The sequence below is a fragment of the Sebastes fasciatus genome, chromosome 9 (assembly GCF_043250625.1).
Source record: "Sebastes fasciatus isolate fSebFas1 chromosome 9, fSebFas1.pri, whole genome shotgun sequence".
In the NCBI taxonomy this organism is placed as follows: domain Eukaryota; kingdom Metazoa; phylum Chordata; class Actinopteri; order Perciformes; family Sebastidae; genus Sebastes; species Sebastes fasciatus.
The window spans coordinates 34,607,326-34,631,739 of record NC_133803.1 but is presented as its reverse complement, the minus strand read 5'-3'; the positions used below and the strand labels follow the sequence as shown (position 1 = coordinate 34,631,739).

The 24,414-nt window shown below is 38.2% G+C and overlaps 3 protein-coding genes across 4 annotated transcripts in view; all 3 read right to left on the bottom strand.

Moving 5' to 3' along the window:
* Positions 1-6,361, bottom strand: part of LOC141774620 (cytosolic iron-sulfur assembly component 2B-like) — a 33,293-nt gene extending 26,932 nt beyond the window's left edge. Inside the window, exon 1 of one of the 2 annotated variants that reach the window (XM_074647413.1) lies at positions 6,253-6,361. The gene's annotated coding sequence lies outside the window, so the exon portion shown is untranslated. Of the gene's footprint in view, positions 1-6,197 lie in introns of both variants that reach the window. The other variant, XM_074647412.1, reaches the window with a different exon arrangement.
* Positions 1,647-6,199, bottom strand: LOC141774619 (cytosolic iron-sulfur assembly component 2B-like). Its single transcript, XM_074647411.1, has 5 exons — positions 6,058-6,199; positions 2,803-2,882; positions 2,422-2,547; positions 2,150-2,195; positions 1,647-1,772 (listed from the first exon to the last, which is right to left on the bottom strand). The coding sequence occupies exons 1-5, from the start codon at positions 6,182-6,184 to the stop codon at positions 1,669-1,671; spliced, it is 483 nt and encodes a 160-aa protein (XP_074503512.1). The 5' UTR covers positions 6,185-6,199; the 3' UTR covers positions 1,647-1,668.
* Positions 6,362-9,512: 3,151 nt separating the features above from the next.
* Positions 9,513-24,414, bottom strand: part of LOC141773563 (scavenger receptor cysteine-rich type 1 protein M130-like) — a 37,745-nt gene continuing 22,843 nt past the window's right edge. Inside the window, exons 6-11 of the mRNA XM_074645406.1 lie at positions 14,937-15,251; positions 14,547-14,843; positions 12,107-12,235; positions 11,046-11,375; positions 9,741-9,823; positions 9,513-9,617 (exon numbers count right to left, since the gene is read on the bottom strand). Coding sequence (XP_074501507.1) covers positions 9,513-9,617; positions 9,741-9,823; positions 11,046-11,375; positions 12,107-12,235; positions 14,547-14,843; positions 14,937-15,251 — 1,259 coding nt within the window. The remainder of the gene's footprint in view (positions 9,618-9,740; positions 9,824-11,045; positions 11,376-12,106; positions 12,236-14,546; positions 14,844-14,936; positions 15,252-24,414) is intronic.

The following is a 24,414-nucleotide window of genomic DNA, read 5'->3' as shown; positions in this document are numbered from 1 at the left end:
TTTAAATCAAACCTCAAAACACACTTTTATTCCTTTATGGCTTTTGGCTCGGCATGAGAGTTGACTATTTTTATCCTTTTTCCTTTCCTATTGGTCTTAAAGCTTTTATTATTTTACTGTCCTGTTGGTTTTAAGTTGGTCTTAGTTGTTTTATTGTTGTTTTTTATGTTTTTATGTATAATTGTACAGCACTTTGGTCAACCTTTGTTGTTTTTAAATGTGCTTTATAAATAGATTTGGACTGGATTGGATTGGATATCAGGGTATTTGGTTGAAAATAACATGATATTTGATTTCCTTAATATCGCCCAGCCCTAATCGCCATTCATGGAATTGTTTCAATAAGGTCAAGTGAAGAACATTAATTCAATGTCTGATGAAATTATTTATATCCCTGAAGAAATACATCTTAAAAAACACACAAACATATCTTCATCTTTTATTTGTAATTTCTGGTCTATACATTTTTAATATGATGTCAAAAGCATCAATATTATATACATGTGGGACCCACAGTAATGTTAGATATAGTGATGGACACTGGACACCCCCCATTCTCATTCTCATGTATATGTTATGTATTGTTTTATTTTTAATCTGATATGTGTATGTGCACTAGCAACTAATATTCTGGTAGGATTATCTGTGGTTATAAAGAGTAAAAGTCATACAGGCACTTCGGGCAGCTAAGGGGTCCTTGGGTGAGATGCAGGAGCGCGAAAGCGTCATTCAGCAGACGTATCGGCAGAATGTAGCCGCGCAATGCTAATGTGCTGTGTTTCTGTGTTTCCAGGTGAGCTAAAGTAGTTAAAAGATGTATAAAAGTAGCGACACAGATGTATAAAGAATGTGTATGAATAAGGGACCAGCGGTAATGTAAACATGAGGTTTATAACGGAGTGTTGCAAGCTGTGAGAAGTATGTTGTGTGTAAAAGTGTTAGCCGTTTGCTAATGAGGACATTTATAGTGTAGCCAACCGGGGCCTGCTAGGATATGAGTTGTGAGTGTACAGAACATGGTCAGTGTGAATGTGTTTTGAAGATTATACAGGAAGCAGACATGTTATGTTTATTGTGTGTTCATAGCCAATGTGAATGTTTATGGTATGCGTCATTCAGCAGACGTATCGGCAGAATGTAGCCGCGCAATGCTAATGTGCTGTGTTTCTGTGTTTCCAGAGAAGAAGTAAAGATTTATTTTAAACTCATGCACGCCTGGAAGTCACTTTGTGTCCAAGTGTGCAACATACAGGTGTGGATTGTTGCTGCAGATGTTGAGTCCAAATATTATTCTAAAAATGATTCATTGCATCCGTTAGAATACAGATTAATAATATAAAACAGGAAATACACTGAATGACCTGACGGACAGAGTTTCTCAACTTTTTCACCACAAAAATCCACAGATGGAAGTAGAATTACTAACACTGCTTTGTGCAGACTGTTCTGCATGATGACTAGCCGTCTGTATGGCTCTCTTTAGGAGGAAACATTCAATAATTGGGTTTGCAGCATCAGTGTTCGCCAGTTGCAGCTATTCACACCTGTATTGGTGATGGGCGGCCGGACACAGAGCTTGGCAGACACACCTCAGTCGTCAAAGACAGAGCCGAACACGATTGGCTGATCAGTGGCTGAAAGCAGAAGACGATGAAGCTGATTGGCTGCTCAGACGTCCTTAGGGGGGGTCAGGCACTGGTTGACCACCTCCAGCAGAGAGGAGTTCTCCAGAGCTGCTGCAACTCTCTCTTTGTCTGCCAGCTGTTTGTTCACTGCACAACATAGAAGAAAAATCACATAACATACAATCAAGTCCTCACATTTAACAGTAACTACAGTATTATGACTAGTGGCCAGGGGTCAGCAACCTGCAGCTCCGGAGCCACATGTGTCTCTTCAGCTCCTCTCCTTTTCTGGTAAAGTTGTGACTTTATTCTATAATACTATATAACACTCCGTAGTGCATTTGCTCTTTGGCCCTCATAAACTGTGTTACCTTCATCACAATGATCAAATGTTTTGCAGCTCCAGACAGATTTATTTTTTTTACCCAGAACGGCTCTTTAGATAGTAAAGGTTGCTGACCCCTGACTAGTGGGGAATATGGTCTAATATCCCATCATGCCTGCCGTCTCTGTGTGATATTTACCTGCTTCCTCTGAGGCGTGAGTCCCGGGAGTGATGTGGACGTCAATCTGAGCAGAAACAGAAAGAACACACAACGTTTAGACAGAAATCCCACACGGTATGACATGTTGTTCATATTAACTAACACTCAAAGGAGGTGATATTAAATGTGCATTCATAGTACCAACACACACACACACACGCACACGCACGCACACTCACACACTCGCACACGCACACTCACACACACACACACTCGCACACGCACACTCACACACACACACACACACATACTTTGAACCGGTCTGGCAGCGAGCGCAGCAGCTTCACTTTGATTGACAGGCCAATGAGTGTTGCCATGCTGCAGTGGGCGATGGTGGGCGTGAACTCAATACCCACAATGCTCTCTGCATCATTAACCTGAGAAAAACACACACAGATAGAAAGAGACTTAATTAACAACATACTGAATGCAATTAACTTATTGTTTTAACTCGTTAAGGACGTAGGATGTTTCTGCAGTGAGGACGGCTGGAGAGTGTGAAAGTTACTTGTTTATTTCTTTAGTAAGTGCAGTAAAAGTTCTGTAAAGTCAGGTCAGTAACAGACAGATCGATGGCATATCCTGCTTTTTCCTGCATTCACCCAGTAGTAAATCAAATTAAAGGTGCGTACCTGGACTCGGACTTGCTCCACGACATTGAGTTCCTCCAGAGACAGAGGATGCTCCGGGTCGTTGATGGATCTGATCAGATGTAACTTTAGTTAAAGAATTTAAAACACAAGTTCTGCCTCTGTTCTGATGTAGTCAGTATATTATTATTATTATTATTATGATGTATTATGTGAGACACTAATAATATTACAGTGGTTTCTATTGTTATATCACAAGGTATGTAATTGTGCGTTTACTGTAAATAACCTAAAATAAGTAATAAAGGGCACACGTGAATTAAGAAATGTTACTTATCTTAGTGTAAATGTCTTTTTCAACTGATCCTAACGCTGTTGGAATATGTGTTACACATCTGTATACAGTCTGTTTGTAATTAAACATCCCATGAGGTAGTCATCATGGATGTCAGCATAAAACAAAGATGATAAACATTGCTTAAGTATTCTTAAGGACTGTCTTTAAAGGTACTTGCTGACCTAAACTCTGTTGTCTAATACGAGGTGGGGGCATACGCTGATTGTGGTCTGATATTGCCGAAGGGCTGCAACTAATGATAATGTTCATTGTTGATTAATCATCTTCTTAATTACTTCATTCAGTCTATCGAATGTCACATAATAGTGAAAGAATGCCCATCACAACTTCCCAGAGCTCAAAGTGACATCGTCAAACTATTCAAACCTCAAAGATGTTTTAAATCACAAAGATGTGAAAGAGGGAAAACCAGAAAATCCACATATTTAAGGAGCTGGGACCAGCGAATATTAATAACTTAAATTATAAACCATTTTCTAAATTATTGATTCATTTTCTCAATACTCAAGTAATCATTGTAAAAAAAAAGTTATGTTTACAAGAAGTACACAAACATATTGTTTAAGATGTGAGCTAATAAGATGTGCTGGCAGTATACATATCCTGCAATACTCATTAACTATATTTTCACCATATATATTATTGGAACAAATGCCTATATACTGTATGTTTTACTCACTGTGAACTGCAGTGATTATATCTCTGTGTTGTTGTCCTTGTGGTTTATTTGATTTATACTGATATGGACCTTTGGGTCTGAAATAAAGGCAATGAATGAATATATATATAAAACAGTTTATATATAACAGTATACATTTACTCAAGTACTGTACTTAAGTACAATTTTGAGGTATTTATACTACAATTGAGTATTTCCATTTTATGCAACTTTATACTTCTGCTCTATTACATTTTAGAAGCCAATATAGTACTTCCTACTCCACTACATTTATGTGATCACTTTAGTTACTAGTTACTTTTCCAACACATTATAAAATAATATGATTTATATTTGATGTAACTTTATACTTCTGCTCTATTACATTTAAGAAGCCAGTATTGTACTTTTTCCTCCACTACCTTTATTTGATAACTAGTTACTTAGAAGTTCCAAATTAATAATTCAAAATATAATCAACAGATAGATTTTAATATTACTATTATTATCAGTCAGACTTTATTGATCCCCAGAAGGAAACTGAATATATATATATATAATTAAAATACATTATTCTGAAAGTGGTCATAATGCATGGGTAAAGTTACTTTAAGTATATTTTGATGTTAATACTTTTGTACTTTTACTTGAGTATTTCTACAATGCGGCGTTAAGGCTACTTTTACTGATGTAAAAAGGTCTAAAAGTACTTCTGACACCACTTTTACACATTTACAGTAACGTTACTATTCCATGTAACTTTAACAGAGAAGCACCAGTTACTGTTATCTGTACGTTACCGTTAACGTCATCTCAGAGATGATGCAACAGCTGGTAATGTTAGAAAAGAAAAGAAATGTGTCCAGACTATCAGTTAAAATACAGTTTAACAAGCACACACACCATCTGTGTTTAAAACCAGTCTAAACTAGAGGAAGACCAACTAACTGAATATAAACCAGTCTAAACTAGAGGAAGACTAACTAACTGAATATGAACCAGTCTAAACTAGAGGAAGACCAACTGAATATAAACCAGTCTAAAGTAGAGGAAGACTAACTAACTGAATATAAACCAGTCTAAACTAGAGGGAGACCAACTAACTGAATATAAACCAGTCTAAACTAGAGGAAGACCAACTGAATATAAACCAGTCTAAAGTAGAGGAAGACCAACTAACTGAATATAAACCAGTCTAAACTAGAGGGAGACCAACTAACTGAATATGAACCAGTCTAAACTAGAGGAAGACTAACTAACTGAATATGAACCAGTCTAAACTAGAGGAAGACCAACTAACTGAATATAAACCAGTCTAAACTAGAGGCAGACTAACTAACTGAATATAAACCAGTCTAAACTAGAGGAAGACTAACTAGTTATATAACTAGATATATATATCTAGTTATATAAACAGGATATATAGGTATATATAGGTATATATAGGTATATATATATATATATAGGTATATATAGGTATATATAGGTATATGTAGGTATATGTAGGTATATATAGGTATATATAGGTATATATATATATATATAGGTATATATAGGTATATATAGGTATATGTAGGTATATATAGGTATATATAGGTATATATAGGTATATGTAGGTATATATAGGTATATATAGGTATATATAGGTATATATAGGTATATATATATATATATAGGTATATATAGGTATATATAGGTATATGTAGGTATATATAGGTATATATAGGTATATATAGGTATATGTAGGTATATATAGGTATATGTAGGTATATATAGGTATATATAGGTATATGTAGGTATATGTAGGTATATGTAGGTATATATATATATAGGTATATGTAGGTATATATAGGTATATGTAGGTATATGTAGGTATATATAGGTATATATAGGTATATATATATATATATAGGTATATATAGGTATATATAGGTATATGTAGGTATATATAGGTATATATAGGTATATATAGGTATATGTAGGTATATATAGGTATATATAGGTATATATAGGTATATATAGGTATATATATATATATATAGGTATATATAGGTATATATAGGTATATGTAGGTATATATAGGTATATATAGGTATATATAGGTATATGTAGGTATATGTAGGTATATGTAGGTATATATATATATAGGTATATGTAGGTATATATAGGTATATATAGGTATATATAGGTATATGTAGGTATATGTAGGTATATGTAGGTATATATATATATAGGTATATATAGGTATATATAGGTATAGGTAGTTGTATAAAGAGGATATCGAAGATCTCTCGGGGGTCGATGGGGTCGTGGATGTCTTCGTCTTCGTCTCTCGGAGTCATCAGTCTGTCTCCGGACCGCTGGAAGATCACCGGGTTCGCGTTCTCCAGATGGGTTCCTCCGGACATCTCTACGGTGAACTCAGTCCCGTTAAACACTGAGTCTCTCCGTTAAACTCCGAGTCTCTCCGTTAAACTCCGAGTCTCTCCGTTAAGGTCTGAATCTCTCGGGATGTGAATCAGTGGCGCAGCAGCAGAGAAAAACACAACAACCTCCTGGAACTACGCAAGGCCTATGAAAAGGAGGCTTAATCACGCGTCATCAACGTGTCATATCTCCGGGGAGGGGGTATTGCACATGCGCAGTAGAATTTGGTCTGCACTTCAGTTACACTGCGCATGCATTTTACTAGACACATGACCCAGGACCTATCCTGCTTCCATAGGCCTTGGAACTACGGAGAGCGACAGAGTCCAAAACGCGCTACAGAGAAAGTATTAAAGGGACAGTACACTTTTTCTTCTTCTTCTTTGGTGTTTATTGGCGGTTGGCAAACCAGCTTAAAGGTGCATAACCTCCACCTGCTGGACTGGAGTGGGAGCGCGAGATTTGCAAGGAAATAAATAAAAAAATAATAATAATAATAATAAATTATATATATATACATACACATAGAAAAACAAGAAATCACAGGTTGGATTTGGGTCCACTATTGACTGGAATTAAATAATACTAAAATAAACAGATCCCTCCTCTAAACAGATAGATGGGTAGTTACCATGTTCAGTGGTGGAAGAAGTACCTCTATCACCAAAATGTACTTAAAGTATCAGAAGTAAAAGTACTCATTATACAGTACGACCCATTTCATGGTATATCCTGTATTATATATCAATGGATTATAATTATTAATGTGTACATTCTGGAGGATCGAACCTGGCAAAATAAAAAATAAATAAATATGCCACTAAATATAGCAAAAATAATATCAAGAATAAATGTAGCCATTAATCAATTGATAAAATGTGACATAAATTGATAATTCTGTCATATTTATTTATATTTGTATTTATTCCCTTATTTAATTACTCCTTTTATTTATTCATTGATCTATTTTCATTAAGTTTTACATTTATTTATTTATTTTGCATTATTATTTATTTATTTATTCCTGCACGATTTTCCTTTTGCATTTCACTTATTTATTTCCCCAAACCTACTTACTGTAATGACTGTGTATGAGCCGTTCACTTATTTATTTCTGTATTTTTCTTTATACATATACTTCAAACTAAAATACTTATGTAATAAGAAAATCCCTTAATTACAAAATTAAGTAAGATTCTTAAAAAATAAGTAAATTACTTAATTATAAAAATCGTCAAATCCTTTATTACAGCATTAAGTAAAATTCTTAAACAAATAAGTACTTAATCATGAAATTAGCAAAATCCTTCATTAGAAAAAAGTAGTAAAAGTAAAATCCTCAATTATAAATTTGTGTAAATTTGTTAAGTACAACATCAAGAAAATTCCCAAAGTACAAAATTAAATAAATTCCTTAAATGCAAAAGTAAGTGAAATTCATAGAAATTAAGCACATTCTTTAAGTGCAAAATTAAGTAAACTCCTTATTTACAGAAATTAGCCAAATTCTACTGAAATAAAATTAAGTAAAATATTTATGTAATAAGAAAATCCCTTAATTACAAAATTAAGTAAGATTCTTAAAAAATAAGTAAATTACTTAATTATAAAAATCGTCAAATCCTTTATTACAGCATTAAGTAAAATTCTTAAAAAAATAAGTACTTAATCATGAAAATTTGCAAAATACTTTATTACAACATTAAGTGAAATTCTTATGAAATGAGCAAAATCCGTCATTAGAAAAAAAGTAGTAAAAAAAAAATCCTCAATTATAAATTTGTGTAAATTTGTTAAGTACAACATCAAGAAAATTCCGCAATTACAAAATTTGGTAAATTCCTTAAATACAAAAGTAAGTAAAATTCATAGAAATTAAGCACATTCTTTAAGTGCAAAATTAAGTAAACTCCTTATTTACAGAAATTAGCCAAATTCTACTGAAATAAAATAAAGTAAAATTGTTATACAATAAAAAAATCCTTAATTAAAGAAATTAAGTAAAATTCTTAAAAAATAAGTAAATTACTTAATTATGAAAATCATCAAATCCTTTATTACAGCATTAAGTGAAATTCTTATGAAATTAGCAAAATCCTTCATTAGAAAAAAAGTAGTAAAAGTAAAATCTTCAATTATAAATTTGTGTAAATTTGTTAAGTACAACATCAAGAAAATTCCCAAAGTAAAAGAAATTAAATAAATTCCTTAAATACAAAAGTAAAATTCATAGAAATTAAGCAAATTTTTTTAGTGCAAAATTAAGTAAACTCCTTATGTACAAAAATTAGCCAAATTCTACTGAAATCAAATTAAGTAAAATTATTATGTAATAAGAAAATTACTTAATTAAAACAATTAAGTAAAATTCTTAAAAAATAAGTAAATTACTTAATTATGAAAATTTGCAAAATTCTTGATTACAACATTAAGTGAAATTCTTATGAAATAAGCAAAATCCTTCATTAGAAAAAAGTAAAAGTAAAATCTTCAATTATAAATGTTCCTTATGTACAAAATTAAGCTAAATTCTAATGAAATACTAAAATTCCTTCATCACACTATAAGCTGTTAATACTCTTATATTTTTGCTCCCAATGGTATTATTATGGTTATTTCATAAGCTAAATGTGGTCCTGCTCACAACAATAAATGAGCCATGTGAACCACAAGGCTAAAGTGAGCTCATAAAGTTCATGTGTCACTAACCAGATGAAACTGGTGTGAAAACAGCCTCTGGTTTTTAATACTCTCCTTTGTTTGCTGGCTACATGACTTTGATTCATTCATTATAGATATTGTTGAATCACAAACACCAACAGATTGTCAACGTGGCAGCAGATGTGCTTCACCAACCCTGGATGTGCTCCAGATCTACAGATCCAACAGTCGGTGACATGTTTTTACTTTGATCTCAGGATGTCATTCTTCAGTTGTCTTCAGATTTGACCGGTAATACAGAGTTTAGAGGATATATACCAATGTTCTACATTTATCTTAATTTAATATAAAGCATTGTTCCCGATCGGCCTGGGTCGGACTCCGGTATTCCTGCTTTCAAGTCTAGTTTTCAATGACACTTTATGTTTGTGAGGTGTTTTTAGAGATTTACATCTTCAGGAGGAACCAATGGGCTACAAGAGACTAACACATTGTTGGTTTTCATGTTGAGAGTGAAACAGATATAGTATATGATGTAATAGAATAGAAGCAGCCTTCTTGTTTAAAGGGAACATGCGTCTAAAATGAGCTGCTGCTGGGTTGTGTGTTATAAATCCATCTGGATGTGAGATGAGCTCCTTGGAGGTGCTACTCTGCTCCCTGAGCTCCTTCCTCTCCAGCTGCAGGAACACCCAGGTTATAATAATCCGGCTCAGCCTTCTCCCGTCTGCTCGGCCTCTGCCCCCTCTTGCCCTGGAGACACATGACAGCACACAGATGTGACTTCCTGCATCACTCCTCTCTCTTCACTTCAATAAACACAGACTGAGTGCTTCATGTCAGTCAGCGGTCTGAACAACAGACGTGTGTCAGTACCTTATAGTAGAAGTAAAGGCCAATGTTCGCCAACAGCAGAATCAGCGGCAGGACGATGGCTCTGATGATGAAAGGCCTTAGATCTGATCAAACACATGGACAGTCATCACATCACATCACATGACATCATGAGTCCAACAGCTCCCATTAAACACAAACTGTAGTGACCTGAAATCTAAAAGCACTTCTTCAATCCTCTTTATGTGAATCCAGGCTCTGAGGACGGAGACTGTTCTTTGTTGGACAGATTAGAAAGTCCTCTGAGATTAATCTGTAGAAATACAACTGACGTGACTTTAGAGAGACTTTTATATGTTTACAACCAAACATGCTCCGTCCTCCAGTAGACTGTTTGCTGTTGACATTCATCCACTTTGTACAAGTGTGGTTACTATATGACATGTGGAACACAATGACAGTAGTCACAGTGTCATTCCACAAACAACAACATGCACAGACTTATTATGACTGAACATGTCATAACCCTTAAAGCACTTTGATGAAGTACTACTAGTACTACTTAAATGAAGTACTACTAGTACTACTTAAATGAAGTACTACTAGTACTACGTTTCTCTCTGTAATCGGTTGTGAGCAGACGTCCTAAAGTGACGTCATCTCCACGTAGAATAAACTTCTAACTTTTATTCATGTTTTAATCGCTATGATCTCTGAAGGCTCCGACAAAATTCATCAAACTTCTTAAATACAAAGATAGGAAAATTATAATGAAATTTAAAAAAAATCCTGAATTACAAAATTAAGTAAAATTCTTATGAAATAAAAAAAATCCTTCATTACAAATTAATTAAAGTCCTTAATTATAAAAAAAATGAGCAAAATTCATAACCACAAAATTACGTAAATTCCTTAAGTACAAAAATATGCAAAATCTTATGAAATAAGAAAATTCCTTAAGTACAAAATTAAATAAAATTCTTATGGAAAAAGAAAATATTAAAATACAAAATTAAGGGGCGCCTGGGTTAGCTCAGTTGGTAGAGCGGGCGTCCATGTATCAAGGCTTGGTCCTGACCGCGGCGGCCCGGGTTCGAATCAGGCCTGTGGCCCTTTCCGCATCCCATCTCTCTCCCCCCTTTCCAAGACTCTATCCACTGTCCTCTGAATAAAAATGGAAAATGCCCCCAAAAAAATAAAATACAAAATTAAGTAAACTTCTTATGAAATAAGAAAAGTCCTTAATTATTAAAATAAGCCCAATCCTTGATTAGAGAATGAAAGCTTCTCTGTTGTCAGCTGATCATTTCCACATTTTCCAAACCTGCATGTAAACAGTCAGTTTACCTGCGACGGTGAGAGAGATCAGACGGCTCTCAGAGAAGAAGTCGTGAGAAAAAACATAGACGTGATAAACACATCTGTAGCTTCCTTGGTGGGCGGGCTCTGCAGCAGGAAACAGGAAGTGGAAGGAGTGATTGACAGCTGGCTGGGTGTAGTTGAGTGCTGAGGTGGAGGAGGTGAAGGTGAGATGGAAGGAGCCTCCTGGGTACTGTGGCTGGACGGAGCAGCTGATGGTGAAGGTGGAGCCCCTGAGCACGTGAAACCCCTGCTGCTGGGCCTCGGAGACCCGGTCCACGGAGGAGGACCCAGAGATGTTGGGCTGAAGCAGCAGGTCTGTAAACACAGAGAGATGATTGGCTGAGAGCCGGAGCACGTTCAGTCTGAAAACAGCGTGCACTGGTTTGCTACGGTTTCCGGGTTGAACAGCGTTTTTCCTGGAAATGGTGCACAACAGGCTTTGAGGTGCGTTTCCTCTCATTTGGTGGGTGTGTCAGAGGTGTTACCCAATCAGCAGCGACGTGCACGAACCTCGCCGTATTATAAAGGCAGTGCATTAGCGTAGCACAACAGAGTGTTCACTGCACCGCCGTTTACGTTTCATTTTTGTTGACCCTCCGTTCAACTAAATGGACCTGATCTTGTGCCTCCTCGTCTCCTCGATCCTCGATGCTCCGGCTTGTGATCCAGAAATCGATCTCAGCGCTCCATCTTGAAGGACATCCCAAATCTAACTATCTTATAAACTATATTTTAACTATCATTTGGACTCATTTGGAGGTTATAGATATCTGGAATAAGATCTCTGACTAGTCACAATGTGATTACGACTAGTCAGAATGTAGTTGTAGATATCTCTAATGTTAATTCTTGATAGTCAAGCTGAGCTATTAAATGTTAAAACAGCTCTCCATACACTTCTCTACACTTTAGGATGTCATTGTCCTGGATAACTTTACAGTTCAGTCCAATGGAAACCACCGACTGTCACTGTGACGGAGGAAGGAACATACTGGAAACATTACTGTCATAGATGATGTCATAGATGATGTCACTGATGGGCTTACCTGAGCAGGTGAGATTCAGGATGGAGTCAGAGGAACCTGATGTTGCACACTCCCTCAGAGCAGATCCAGACTGAACACATTCAGACCTGATCCACCACACAGATCTCCGTGAGGACTCCTCTCTCTGTTCTACAGAAACAGCAGAGCCACAGTCCAAGTCTCTGCAGGCAGCAGCTGCTTCCTTCAGGGTCCAGTCAGAGTAATAGCCACTCACTGATCTCCAGTCTCCCTGATGTTTCAGCTTCAGTGTTCCTCCACAGCGACTGTCTCCTCCCACCAACCTGACATCATCAGGCTCTGAACAGAAACAAGAGAGTCGTCAGTAAAAGAATAAAGTGAGTTTCATTAGAACAGAAATGAACCAGATCAGAGCTGCAGCTCCTCTTCTACCTGAGCAGGTGAGTCCAACAGCTTTGCCAGGTGAGCAGGTGTTTCTATCTGAGCCTGAGCTTCTACAGTCCAGGAGAGCAGACTCAGTTCCTCCACACTGGAACTCTTTGGTCCACATTGAAGCCTCCACGTCTCCATAGAGCGCCCCCTGGAGGACTGAAGGAGCCCCACAGCCAAGCTGCCTACAGACCACCTCTGCATCCTGCTGGTCAAAGTCAGCTTCACACACTGAGGACCACCACTGGTTAGAGTGGTTAGTCTTCACCTCCAGTCTGCCTGAGCACAGACTAGTCCCGTTCACCAGCCTGACAGAGTCTGGAGAGATGATAGAAGATGAAATAGAGAGAGATAAAAGACACCAGACACTCAATAAAAAGATGTCATTAACAACAATTCAGTGATTCCAACTGGAGGAGTTCAGAGCGGTCCCTGCCATCGATTATCTAGCAGCACACAGCCTCTTCTCAAGCCTCAGGGCCCTATTTTAACCTTTACATGATATTTTAGCAGATAATTAGTAAATAATGTTTATAATAAAGTAGTTGTAGATAGATTTTGAGGTAAATATTGGGGTAATTTGGCAGTAATTCCAAAGAAATATCAAATAGGTTACTTGCTAATTATCACCTAATCACCATGGAAGTTGCGGAGCTGTAAAATGAAGTGTTAGCCAACGTAGTGCTATGATGTTGGATGTTACAGGGACTGTGATAAATGTTAATTGCATAAAAAAGTAACTTTTTTTTCTCAGATTTTATGCATATGATGTTGTGTTCTTTATACTATGACAGATTTCATAAAATTAAATTAAAATAAATTACAATATATGGTGATATACTGAATGGTAACCCCTGTATCATGATACGCATCATATCACCAGATTCTTTCCAATACACAGCCCTGATGTAATAGAATAAATCCAGCCTTCTGGTTTAAAGGGAACATTCATATAAAATGAGCTGCTGCTGGGTGAATATAGAATTTAGTTAAAATAACACACAAATTGATGAAATAGAAATGTGAACAGAGACACCTGTGACGTATCAAAGAGGCCACATGTCATATTTAATTGATGTGGCTTTAAAATGACGGCTCTGAGGAGAGGAGGTCTCATTTTGTTAAAAGCCTGTTGCCTCAACTCCTCTCTCCTCGCGTCTCTTCCTCGCCTCCTCAGCTCACATCTCTGGTGGGCGGGACTAAGACGTGAGGAGAGGAGTCGAGGAAAGGAATGGAGGATTTAGGAACTGTGAAATGGGAAAGGCCTCCAGACAGACAGGTGTGTCCTGTCAGGTGAAGCTCAGCAGTCTGTGGAGAGTTTGAAGCTTTCAGAAACAAGCCCACTTCTATGGCAAACTGTTTAAACATTTAATAGCTGGACAGGAGATTCATCAGAGATATCTGCAGCGCTGTTTAGACTAGTCATAACTCTAATTCTATACATCTGTAATTACATTTAGACTAGTCATAACTCTAATTCTAGATATCTGTAATTACATTTAGACTAGTCATAACTCTAATTCTAGATATCTGTAATTACATTTAGACTAGTCATAACTCTAATTCTAGATATCTGTAATTACATTTAGACTAGTACGATTAAAACTACTTTTTCCATTCATGTGTATGGGGTTTCTCATTACGGATATCTACAATTTAATTCTGACTAGTCATAATGAGGTCTGAGATATCTGTAACTGTTATTTAGGATAGTCAGAACTGAATAACAGATATCTATAAATGTAGTTTTGACTAGTCATAATGAGGTTATAGATATCTGGAATAAGAACTCTGACTAGTCACAATGTGATTACGACTAGTCAGAATGTAGTTGTAGATATCTCTAATGTTAATTCTTGATAGTCAAGCTGAGCTATTAAATGTTAAAACAGCTCTCCATACACTTCTCTACACTTTAGGATGTCATTGTCCTGGATAACTTTACAGTTCAGTCCAATGGAAACCACCGACTGTCACTGTGACGGAGGAAGGAACATACTGGAAACATTACTGTCATAGATGATGTCAAAGATGACGTCACTGTTGGGCTTACCTGAGCAGGTGAGATTCAGGATGGAGTTAGAGTAATCTGATGTTGCACACTCCCTCAGAGCAGATCCAGACTGAACACAGACAGGCCTGATCCTCCACATAGATCTCCATGAGGACTCCTCTCTCTGTTCTACAGAAACAGCAGAGCCACAGTCCAAGTCTCTGCAGGCAGCTGCTGCTTCCTTCAGGGTCCAGCCATAGCCATAGTAACGGTCCACCACTGGTCTCCAGTCTCCCTGATGTTTCAGCTCCAGTGTTCCTGCACAGCGACTGTCTCCTCCCACCAACCTGACGGACTCTGAACAGAAACAAGAGAGTCGTCAGTAAAAGAATAAAGTGAGTTTCATTAGAACAGAAATGAACCAGATCAGAGCTGCAGCTCCTCTTCTACCTGAGCAGGTGAGTCCAACAGCTTTGCCAGGTGAGCAGGTGTTTCTATCTGAGCCTGAGCTTCTACAGTCCAGGAGAGCAGACTCAGTTCCTCCACACTGGAACTCTTTGGTCCACATTGAAGCCTCCACGTCTCCATAGAGCGCCCCCTGGAGGACTGAAGGAGCCCCACAGCCAAGCTGCCTACAGACCACCTCTGCATCCTGCTGGTCAAAGTCAGCTTCACACACTGAGGACCACCACTGGTTAGAGTGGTTAGTCTTCACCTCCAGTCTGCCTGAGCACAGACTAGTCCCATTCACCAGCCTGACAGAGTCTGGAGAGATGATAGAAGATGAAATAGAGAGAGATAAAAGACACCAGACACTCAATAAAAAGATGTCATGAAACAACAATTCAGTGATTCCAACTGGAGGAGTTCAGAGCGGTCCCTGCCATCGATTATCTAGCAGCACACAGCCTCTTCTCAAGCCTCAGGGCCCTATTTTAACCTTTACATGATATTTCACATCTACAGATATACATCTTGGTGCATTCAGCAGCTGATTTATGGAGGCAGCAGATCAACAGACTCCATCATGGCTGCTGGAGACAGTCTGCTGGGATTCTAGCTGCTGCATGTGTGAGTCATTATGGGTACATTACTGTCATAGATGATGTCACTGATGATGTCACTGATGGGCTTACCTGAGCAGATGAGATTCAGGATGGAGTTAGAGTAATCTGATGTTGCACACTCCCTCAGAGCAGATCCAGACTGAACACAGACAGGCCTGATCCTCCACATAGATCTCCATGAGGACTCTCTCTGTTCTACAGAAACAGCAGAGCCACAGTCCAAGTCTCTGCAGGCAGCTGCTGCCTTCAGGGTCCAGAGATTGTTATCGTCATTTGGTCTCCGGTCATAGTCACTAACTGGTCTCCAGTCTCCCTGATGTTTCAGCTCCAGTGTTCCTGCACAGCGACTGTCTCCTCCCACCAACCTGACGGACTCTGAACAGAAACAAGAGAGTCGTCAGTAAAAGAAGTGAATTTAAGAAAAGATTAAACTGAGACTTGACTTTATTTCTTTATTTCTCTTTTTGTATTTACCTGTTGAGTTGTGATTTTCTTCAGCCTGGAGTCCTGTAGAAATACACAAATATTTATTGTTTAAGTATATTTATGGAGACGTGACGGAGACGCTGGCGGGGTGCCTTGAGACCGGCCGTCGGTCATGTGAGATAAAGCTGTTAATATGTCACTTTATTTAGTTTTAATATGTATTAATGCGAGAAAGTAAACTTAGATTCCCAATATGTGTTCAGTTTATCCAAATAACGGCTGTTTGGAAATGTCTTGCAACGGTTTTGGAGACGTGACGGAGCCGCTGACAGGGTGCCTTGAGACCGGCCCGGCCATCAGTCATGTGATGCGTCTTGCTTGAGTATACTTCAGTGTTTACAGTCTGCAAACTTAATCCTTCATTTAGTCGGCAGTACGCAGAACAATAAGTGAATCTTTCAGTATTTCATGATTGTGGATTCAGTACATAGCGGTGCTAATTTCAGGATCTAGTCTAGTCCGCTGTGCACTAATAAAGGCGGTGTGGTAAATTATGCCATGAAAGCAGAATAAAGTGTGTATAAGATTATGGAGTTTTTTCACAAATAAATTGTGCACAAAACAACACTGCAAAACTGGTATTTTGTGTGATTCTTCAACTAATCACACAATAATGCTTGTCACAACTTTGACTTGGTGTGTATTATCCATCAGTAGCAATATCTAGGTTCTTTTGTAGATTAAAACTACTAAAAATCGGCCCAATGGCATCACGTGATGGACACGGATGTTGCAGTACCGCCGTTTGGCCACTACAAACCAACGACGGTACGTTTTTTACAATTTTCATATGCTATTTCATTATTAAATTCACTTTGATTCACCATCAATTTTCATAAAACTGCCAATATTCAGCCTTTCTAGTTCATTGCGCTGGTTAGCATTATAGCTAGGCTAATGTTAGCATTTAGCAGACGCCTGGAACGTCTGGAAGGGTATAGCCAAACAGAGGCGGAGTAGGGGCTGGCATACTGAGTCGGCACGCCCAGCGAGTCATGAAATCTCCCATAGAAATATATACATAGACGCTGCATTGGACGCTTCAGCCCGTTGCAGCGATACGTCAACGTGGGCACCATATTGGACCAGGCAAGACTGGCCTGTAACCCTGTACTAGTGAACGGGGGAGCTGCCGTTTTTCTGGATAAAAAGCACTATAACGTCTACATTCCTCAACCGATTTCAACAAGTCGGTAAGCCAATTGGACAGAGGCTATATTGTTAACATCTTTATGTTTGTGGAGCTGGACTTTGACTATTTTGGTACCTTGGCCTCCAGGAACTAGCCCTGTAGCTTTCAGCCTCCTTGCCCAAGGCACTTTGTAGATATGGCCTCTGTCCACTCAGCATACCCGAGGCCCTGTAGTAAGGTATGTGAAGTGGACAAATCAAGTCCACTTCACATACCTTACTGCAGAGCCTCAGGTATGCCGAGTGGACCTTGTCCAATGGCAATACCTCGGCCAATCGTAGCGACTTGGAATTGGATTTCTGTCTCTCAGAGTGTTTTGAGCCATTTTATCAAATTTCTCTGATTTACTTCAAACTTGGCACACGGGAAGCTCCGCCTCCAGGGAAGGAACAAATCAATGGTTTTGGAAATATAAACACTGAAAATGTCAATATTAATGTATTGCCAGTGGACACGTTGACCTTTCTTGACCTTTAACCAGTTAAGGACATATTTTGGGCATCGTCCGATGGCAATACCCGAGTGATTAAGGACAACCCCGTTCAATGGCAATACCCAAAGAGCCTGCCATCTGGTGGACAGATGAAGGGTTGCGCTGAGAGCGCAGAAAATTCAGAGAAGTCTTTTGAAGCTGTCAGCTCGATGTATAACAGCCAGCCCGCTGCCACGACCCATGGAGCGAGGCTTCTGTATGTAGACATATCCAGGGGGAGTGGCTTGATTAAGTGCCATGAAATCCTGCTGAATTTGCCAAGTCTCAGTTAGGCAGAGAAAGTCGATTTTCCTGTCAGTGATGATATCATGGATGAGTAGTGCTTTATCATTAATTGAGCGAGCATTCTGCAGCATAAATGTTGCACTGTTGTAGTGAATGCTGGGGAATTTAAAGCCCTTTCCTTGATTTTTAGGACCCCGTCTATGTACGTATGTCTATGTATATATGTCTCTATATATATGTATATATATATGTCTATTATATACATGTCTGAGTATACATGTCTATATATGTATATATGTCTATGTATACATGTCTATGTATATATATATATATATATATACATATACATATATATATATATATATATATATATATATATATATATATATACATATATATATATATATATGTATATATATATATATATATATATATATATATACATATATATGTCTATGGTCTCTCCTGTTTTTGTCCTCAGTGATGAATACGTTGGGTTTCCTGTGGCTGCTTCACAATAAAAGTCCACTGTGTTTGTCCAGTTGAGGTGTTTTAATGTGAAGCAGCAGCAGCAGGAATTGTTGTGTTAGCATTAGCAGTAAGTCTATGCAGCTCAGATCCGGCTGTAGGAGAGTGAACAGGAGACAGTGAGGCTGATATCAATCAGAGCAGCTTACAAACAGCATCACTGATAACGTGCTGCATCGTTTCCTCTCAATGTGTCATGAGTCTGAATCTATGGCGGACTCAGTCACTAACCATGAAGCCCACCGCCCAGAGAGATCATTACTGAGTACACATACGGCTACACTGACTACAGCAATAACAACTGACTAAAGGTAGAATCAAACACTTGGTTTGATTTGGTGAAAATATTAAAGATTATAACCAGGGCCGTCAAAGTTGATGTGTCAAAGCAAAAATGTTTTAGTGCCATTCATTTCTTTAATGCATTAACACAACTTGTGATTTTAAGGTTGTAGCGGCTCAGTTTTAAAGCTGGAGTGAAGATACAGGTATCATATGAGACTAGAACACATAAGGAAAAGGCATGTCCGTTTTCAAAGGGGGCCCTTATCCCTTAACTTATTTATTTCTGTATTCTTTTCTTTATACATTTCTACTTCATTATGAAAATTAGGAAAATATGCTGGACAATGTCTGTCATTGTTTTGTGTTGTTAATTGATTTACAATAATAAATATATACATACATTTGCATAAAGCAGCATATTTGTCCACTCCCATGTTGATAAGAGGATTAAATACTGACAAATCTCCCTTTAAGGTTAATTTAGAACAGATATAAAAGTGTGATTAATCATGATTAACTATTTTAATTGATTGACAGCCCTAGTATTTATGTATTCATTTTATTGACATTTAAATTGATCTATTTAGTTTTGCATTTATTTTCTATTATTTTAAATTAATAAATTAATTTATAAATTATTAAATTGTATTTATTTATTTTCCCTTTGCATTTTCTTCCTTATTTATCTCCCCAAGTTTATATATTGCTGTATTCTTTTCTTTATACATTTCTACTTCATTTTGAAAATTAGTACAATATTCTGGACAATATCTGTCATTGTTTTGTGTTGTTAATTAATTTACAATAATAAATATATTCATACATTTGCATAAAGCAGCATATTTGTCCACTCCCATGTTGATAAGAGGATTAAATACTTAACAAATCTCCCTTTAAGGTTCATTTTGAACGGATATAAAATGTGTGATTAATTTGTGATTAATACAGATGAACTATTTTAATCGATTGACAGCCCTAATTATAACTTTAATGTGTACGATTTTACAGCATCCATGTTTCCTTTTAGTCTTTTCTTCCTTTGAGTGTGTAGGTGATGTGATGTGATGTGATGTGATGTGATGTGATGTGATGTGATGTGATGTGATGTGATGTGATGTGATGTGATGTGATGTGATATGATGTGATGTGTGTGGTGATGATCAGTGTCGGCCCGCCCGATACGCTGAATATGCAGCTGCGTAGGGCCACACAAATCCTTTTTTCCTTTAAATTAGGGCTGTCAAGCAATTAAAATATTTAATCATGATTAATCACAAATTAATCACACATTTTTTATCCGTTCAAAATGAACCTTAAAGGGAGATTTGTTAAGTATTTAATACTCTTACCAACATGGAAGTGGACAAATATGCTGCTTTATGCAAATGTATGAATATATTTATTATTGGAAATCCCATCTTACTAATACGTACTGCTAGTATAGTATGAGGTTGTACTGCTAGTATAGTATGAGGTTGTACTGCTAGTATAGTATGAGCTTGTACTACTAGTATAGTATGAGGTTGTACTACTAGTATAGTATGATATGAGGGTGTGTGTGTGATCAGTTGGTTCTCTGATTTAATGATCAATATAAAGGTGTGAATAATAACACATGATGTGTAAAGCAGAGTCCCACCTGAGCTCCACAGCAGCAGCAGCACCAACAGGTGATCCATGATGTCCAGGTAGACCGTCTCTCTGCTCTGTGTGTGCTGTCCTCACTGGAAGAGCTGCAGCTTCACTCATCATTTACTCTTCTTTAGTTTTACACAGGATATTTATCCTCCTCTGACCTGCGTGTCTGAGGAACTGATGTGTTGATAAGAAGCTGTTGACAGATTACTAATTTTAGCACTGTGGTTTCTGTTACCGTGACAACCAGGGCAGGCTGAGATGCTGCTGTCAGATTAATGCTGTCAGAGAGATCTTATCATTTCCAGGTAAATTGTAAATCGTTCAGAGCAGACTGAACTACCGCTGCAACTAACTGTTATACCAATAGTTGATGAATCTGTCCGTTCTGTTATTCATGGAATCAATCAGTGAGGAAGGGAAACATCAGGAAACAGTGAAACATGTGCAGCACAGTCTGTCAGAGTCTAAGATGACGTCTTTAAATGTCTTGTTTAGTCCGTCCAACAGTCCAAAAGTCTCTTCAGAGCTGTCGGTTCCTGTTGGATCGTCCCTAAAACTCTTAGCTGTAAAATGATGCTGAGATACGACATGGTGCAGGAGGATATTTTAATGTTTCAGTGGGTCTGAAGCTGTGAATAAAAACTTGATGTTGGTGTGTGTGATCAGGTGGTTCTCTGATTTAAAGATCAATATAAAGGTGTGAATAATAACACATGATGTTTAAAGCAGAGTCCTACCTGAGCTCCACAGCAGCAGCAGGTGATCCATGACGTCCAGGTAGACCTGTCTGTCTGCTTTATTATTTTTATTTTAAATACATTTATTAATTTATTTATTCATTATTAAATTGTATGTATTTATTTGTGTATTTATATATTTATTTCTGCATGATTCTTTCTTTTTGCAGACCCACATTCATTTACCAAATTTATATCTGTACTATTATTCTGTTTTAAAATGATGCAGTGGGTGAAGTTACACTTTAATAGGAGCACTGGGGTGTCAGGTGTGACTGTGTGGCATGGTGGTGGTTTACATCTCAGGTCAGGACCGGCTCTGTATGCAAACCTTTTAGAAAAAAAGAAAACCGCATCACTGAGTAAATCTCTCTCAGTTTACATGTCTATGTGTTTAGAAGGAGAAAGAGAGCATGCTAGACCCGGCAGCTCACGGTTTTGTTCCCGTAGTCCAAAGGTACTCGGTCCGAAGATACCCGAGGGCCGAGCACCAAAGCAGCAATGAAACAGACCAACGTTTCATATGCTATTTCATTATTAAAGACACTTTGATTCAACATCAATTTTCATAAAACTGCCAATATTCGGGCCTTTCTAGTTCATTGCTCTGGTTAGCATTATACAAACGTTAAAACAATGTTCATAGTGTGTGAGAAAAGAATCTTTTATAGATGTTAGCGTTTAGCAGACGTCTGGAAGGTGTCACAGCCCGGCTCTAGAACTGTGACAAAAACGGGAGACACGCAGGTATACTGAATACATAAAGAGATTTATTAACCTAAAACTGTAAAAAGTCAAAAGAATGTCTGGGAGGAGTCTGTAGAGTCAGTAGTGTAGGGAGGGGATGTGTGAAATTGTGCTGCATGGATGTTGTGCTGTAAAACAAAGACAAAGAACCAAAACCATTTAACAAAGGTGAAATGTGCATGAGGAGGTCTGCCGGACCCAGACTGCTGCAGGCTCTGGCTTTAAGCAGGTAGCACACCTGGCCCAGGTGTGTCTCATGCTGCTGATTAGCCTCATCAGGTCTGCAGCCCTGATGAGAGAAAGCAAACACAGTACAAGATCCAAACACAGAGGGGCCGTCACAGTATCATCCATGTGATAGTTAAATGCAAGCCGTCCATAATGGGAGTATTCAACAACAAAAACAAAGCAATCAATATACGAATAGAAATGCTGTCGAACTGAGTCCAAATATTGCAGAAAGGGGCCCCAAGATTCTTCCCATTTATGTTGACCTTTTAAATTATTGGCTCGCAATTTCTCCATGTGGATAACTGACACCAATTCATGCAACCAGTTTCTGAAGCACGGTGGAGTTGGTGTCTTCCAGTCTTTGAGAACACGTGTTTTTGCTCATACCATGCCCATCAATAGAGCTGTTTGAATATGTAAAGGGAGAATTGAGGAGTCCTCTGAGGATCCACAAAATAACCAAGTCTCTGTCAGGAGAGAGAGTCCTTTGATAGTTTATCAGGCAACACGTGTTGCCTGATAAACTATGGAAGACATTTTCACTGTTTTCAAAGTTGGCGTGGGTGAAAACCACACAATAGGTGCATCTCATTTGTCGTTTTTTCGCCTCCTCGTCTCCTCGCTCCTCGATCCTCCGGCTGTGACCCGGAAATCGATCTCAGCCGTCCATCTTGAAGGACGTCCCAATTCATAAAATGCACCTTGAGGATCGAGGAGCGAGGAGGCTTGCTGGAGGAGCCATAAGCGAGGATGCACCAGTGTATCCTCCAGTGTCTCCTCCACGATTGTTATTTACCGACCGACACGCCCCGTTATTGGATATCAGTTACTGATTGGACGCTGCTGCTGATCGGTTTGATCTGATACATCAACATCACTGGAGTTTTATACCGGAGTGAAGACAGATCAGAGATTAAATGTTTTATAGTTTAGTAGTCTTCTGATTCACCATCTAGTTATAACCAGTGTTAATTGTAGGTGATCCAGCAGCAGGAGGACCTGCAGTATCTCTCCTTCACACACCGTCACTGAAGGAGTCTGACACTGAAAGGGGTTTATAAGAGCTGACAACTAACAGACCTCAAACAACTTTCTGCATTTATTAGAAAGAGTTTTCTTTTGATGATCTGTTATTTCTCCCGTTAACTTTTATTAAGGATCCAGTTAAAGTCAGAGAGAGAAGGAGAGTTTGTCTTTTACACCTTTTACATCATTTAAGTCATTTCCATTCAGTCACATGAGGCTGATAATTCCTGAACGTCGGGTTTGATATGAGTTACATCATTTACATTTTCCCTGAAACATTCAGCCTAATACATAACTTCTACTGTCAGAATATCAATAACTACAGACGCTAATAATGAATAAATAATATAAAGATATTGATCCAGTAGAGATGGTTCCTGGTCCTCTAAGCAGGACTCAGTCCACAGTAGAGATGGTTCCTGGTCCTCTAAGCAGGACTCAGTCCACAGTAGAGATGGTTCCTGGTCCTCTAAGCAGGACTCAGTCCTCAGTAGAAATACTCTGCAGCTGTTATTCATGTGCAGGTGTTTGTTAAACAGATAACAGGCTACAGAGAGAAACACTGCTGCTCTGCCACTGAGAACAACTGACTGTCTTTATTACTATTAGATCAGTTCAGACACAAACAGCTGTTAAAGCTGACTGACAGCTGATCCAGCTGTGATCAGCTGCTGCTGTCATCAGAAACGGTCGTCGCTTCACGTGACGCTTCAGAGGAAACGACGTCTCATGTCTCTAAAAACATATTTCCTCGTTTCCTCTCTCCTCGAGTCTTTTCATCGCCTCCTCCGCTCGCATCTCCCGTGGGCGGGACTAAGACGCGAGGAGAGGAGTCGAGGAGAGGAGTCGAGGAGAGGAGTCGAGGAGAGGAGTCAAGCCGTATAAAAGAACAAATGGGAAAGACCCAGAGACTTCTCATCATCAGCCTCCTACACTGAACCTGCAGGGACAAGATAACGGCTCCTCCTGCTGGAGGAACGCAGACATTATATAAAGCTGTTCTGCTGTGTGGATAGTTCAGGACAGTCAATCTTGCTTTTGCGATATTCACATGGACACTAAACCACTTACATTTTTCAATTTCATGACTAAATGATTAAAACAGTCTTGGATGGAGATGTTTGATTTTTCACAACCCTTACAACACCACCACTACACAGCCTCAGACAGACAAACACACTGAACAATACAGTAGAGTGAAGCCCTCTCTGCAGGGCCTTCTGCAGAGAGCTACTGCTTGAACTGCATTAGTTTGCCCTTTATTAGGGCCGAG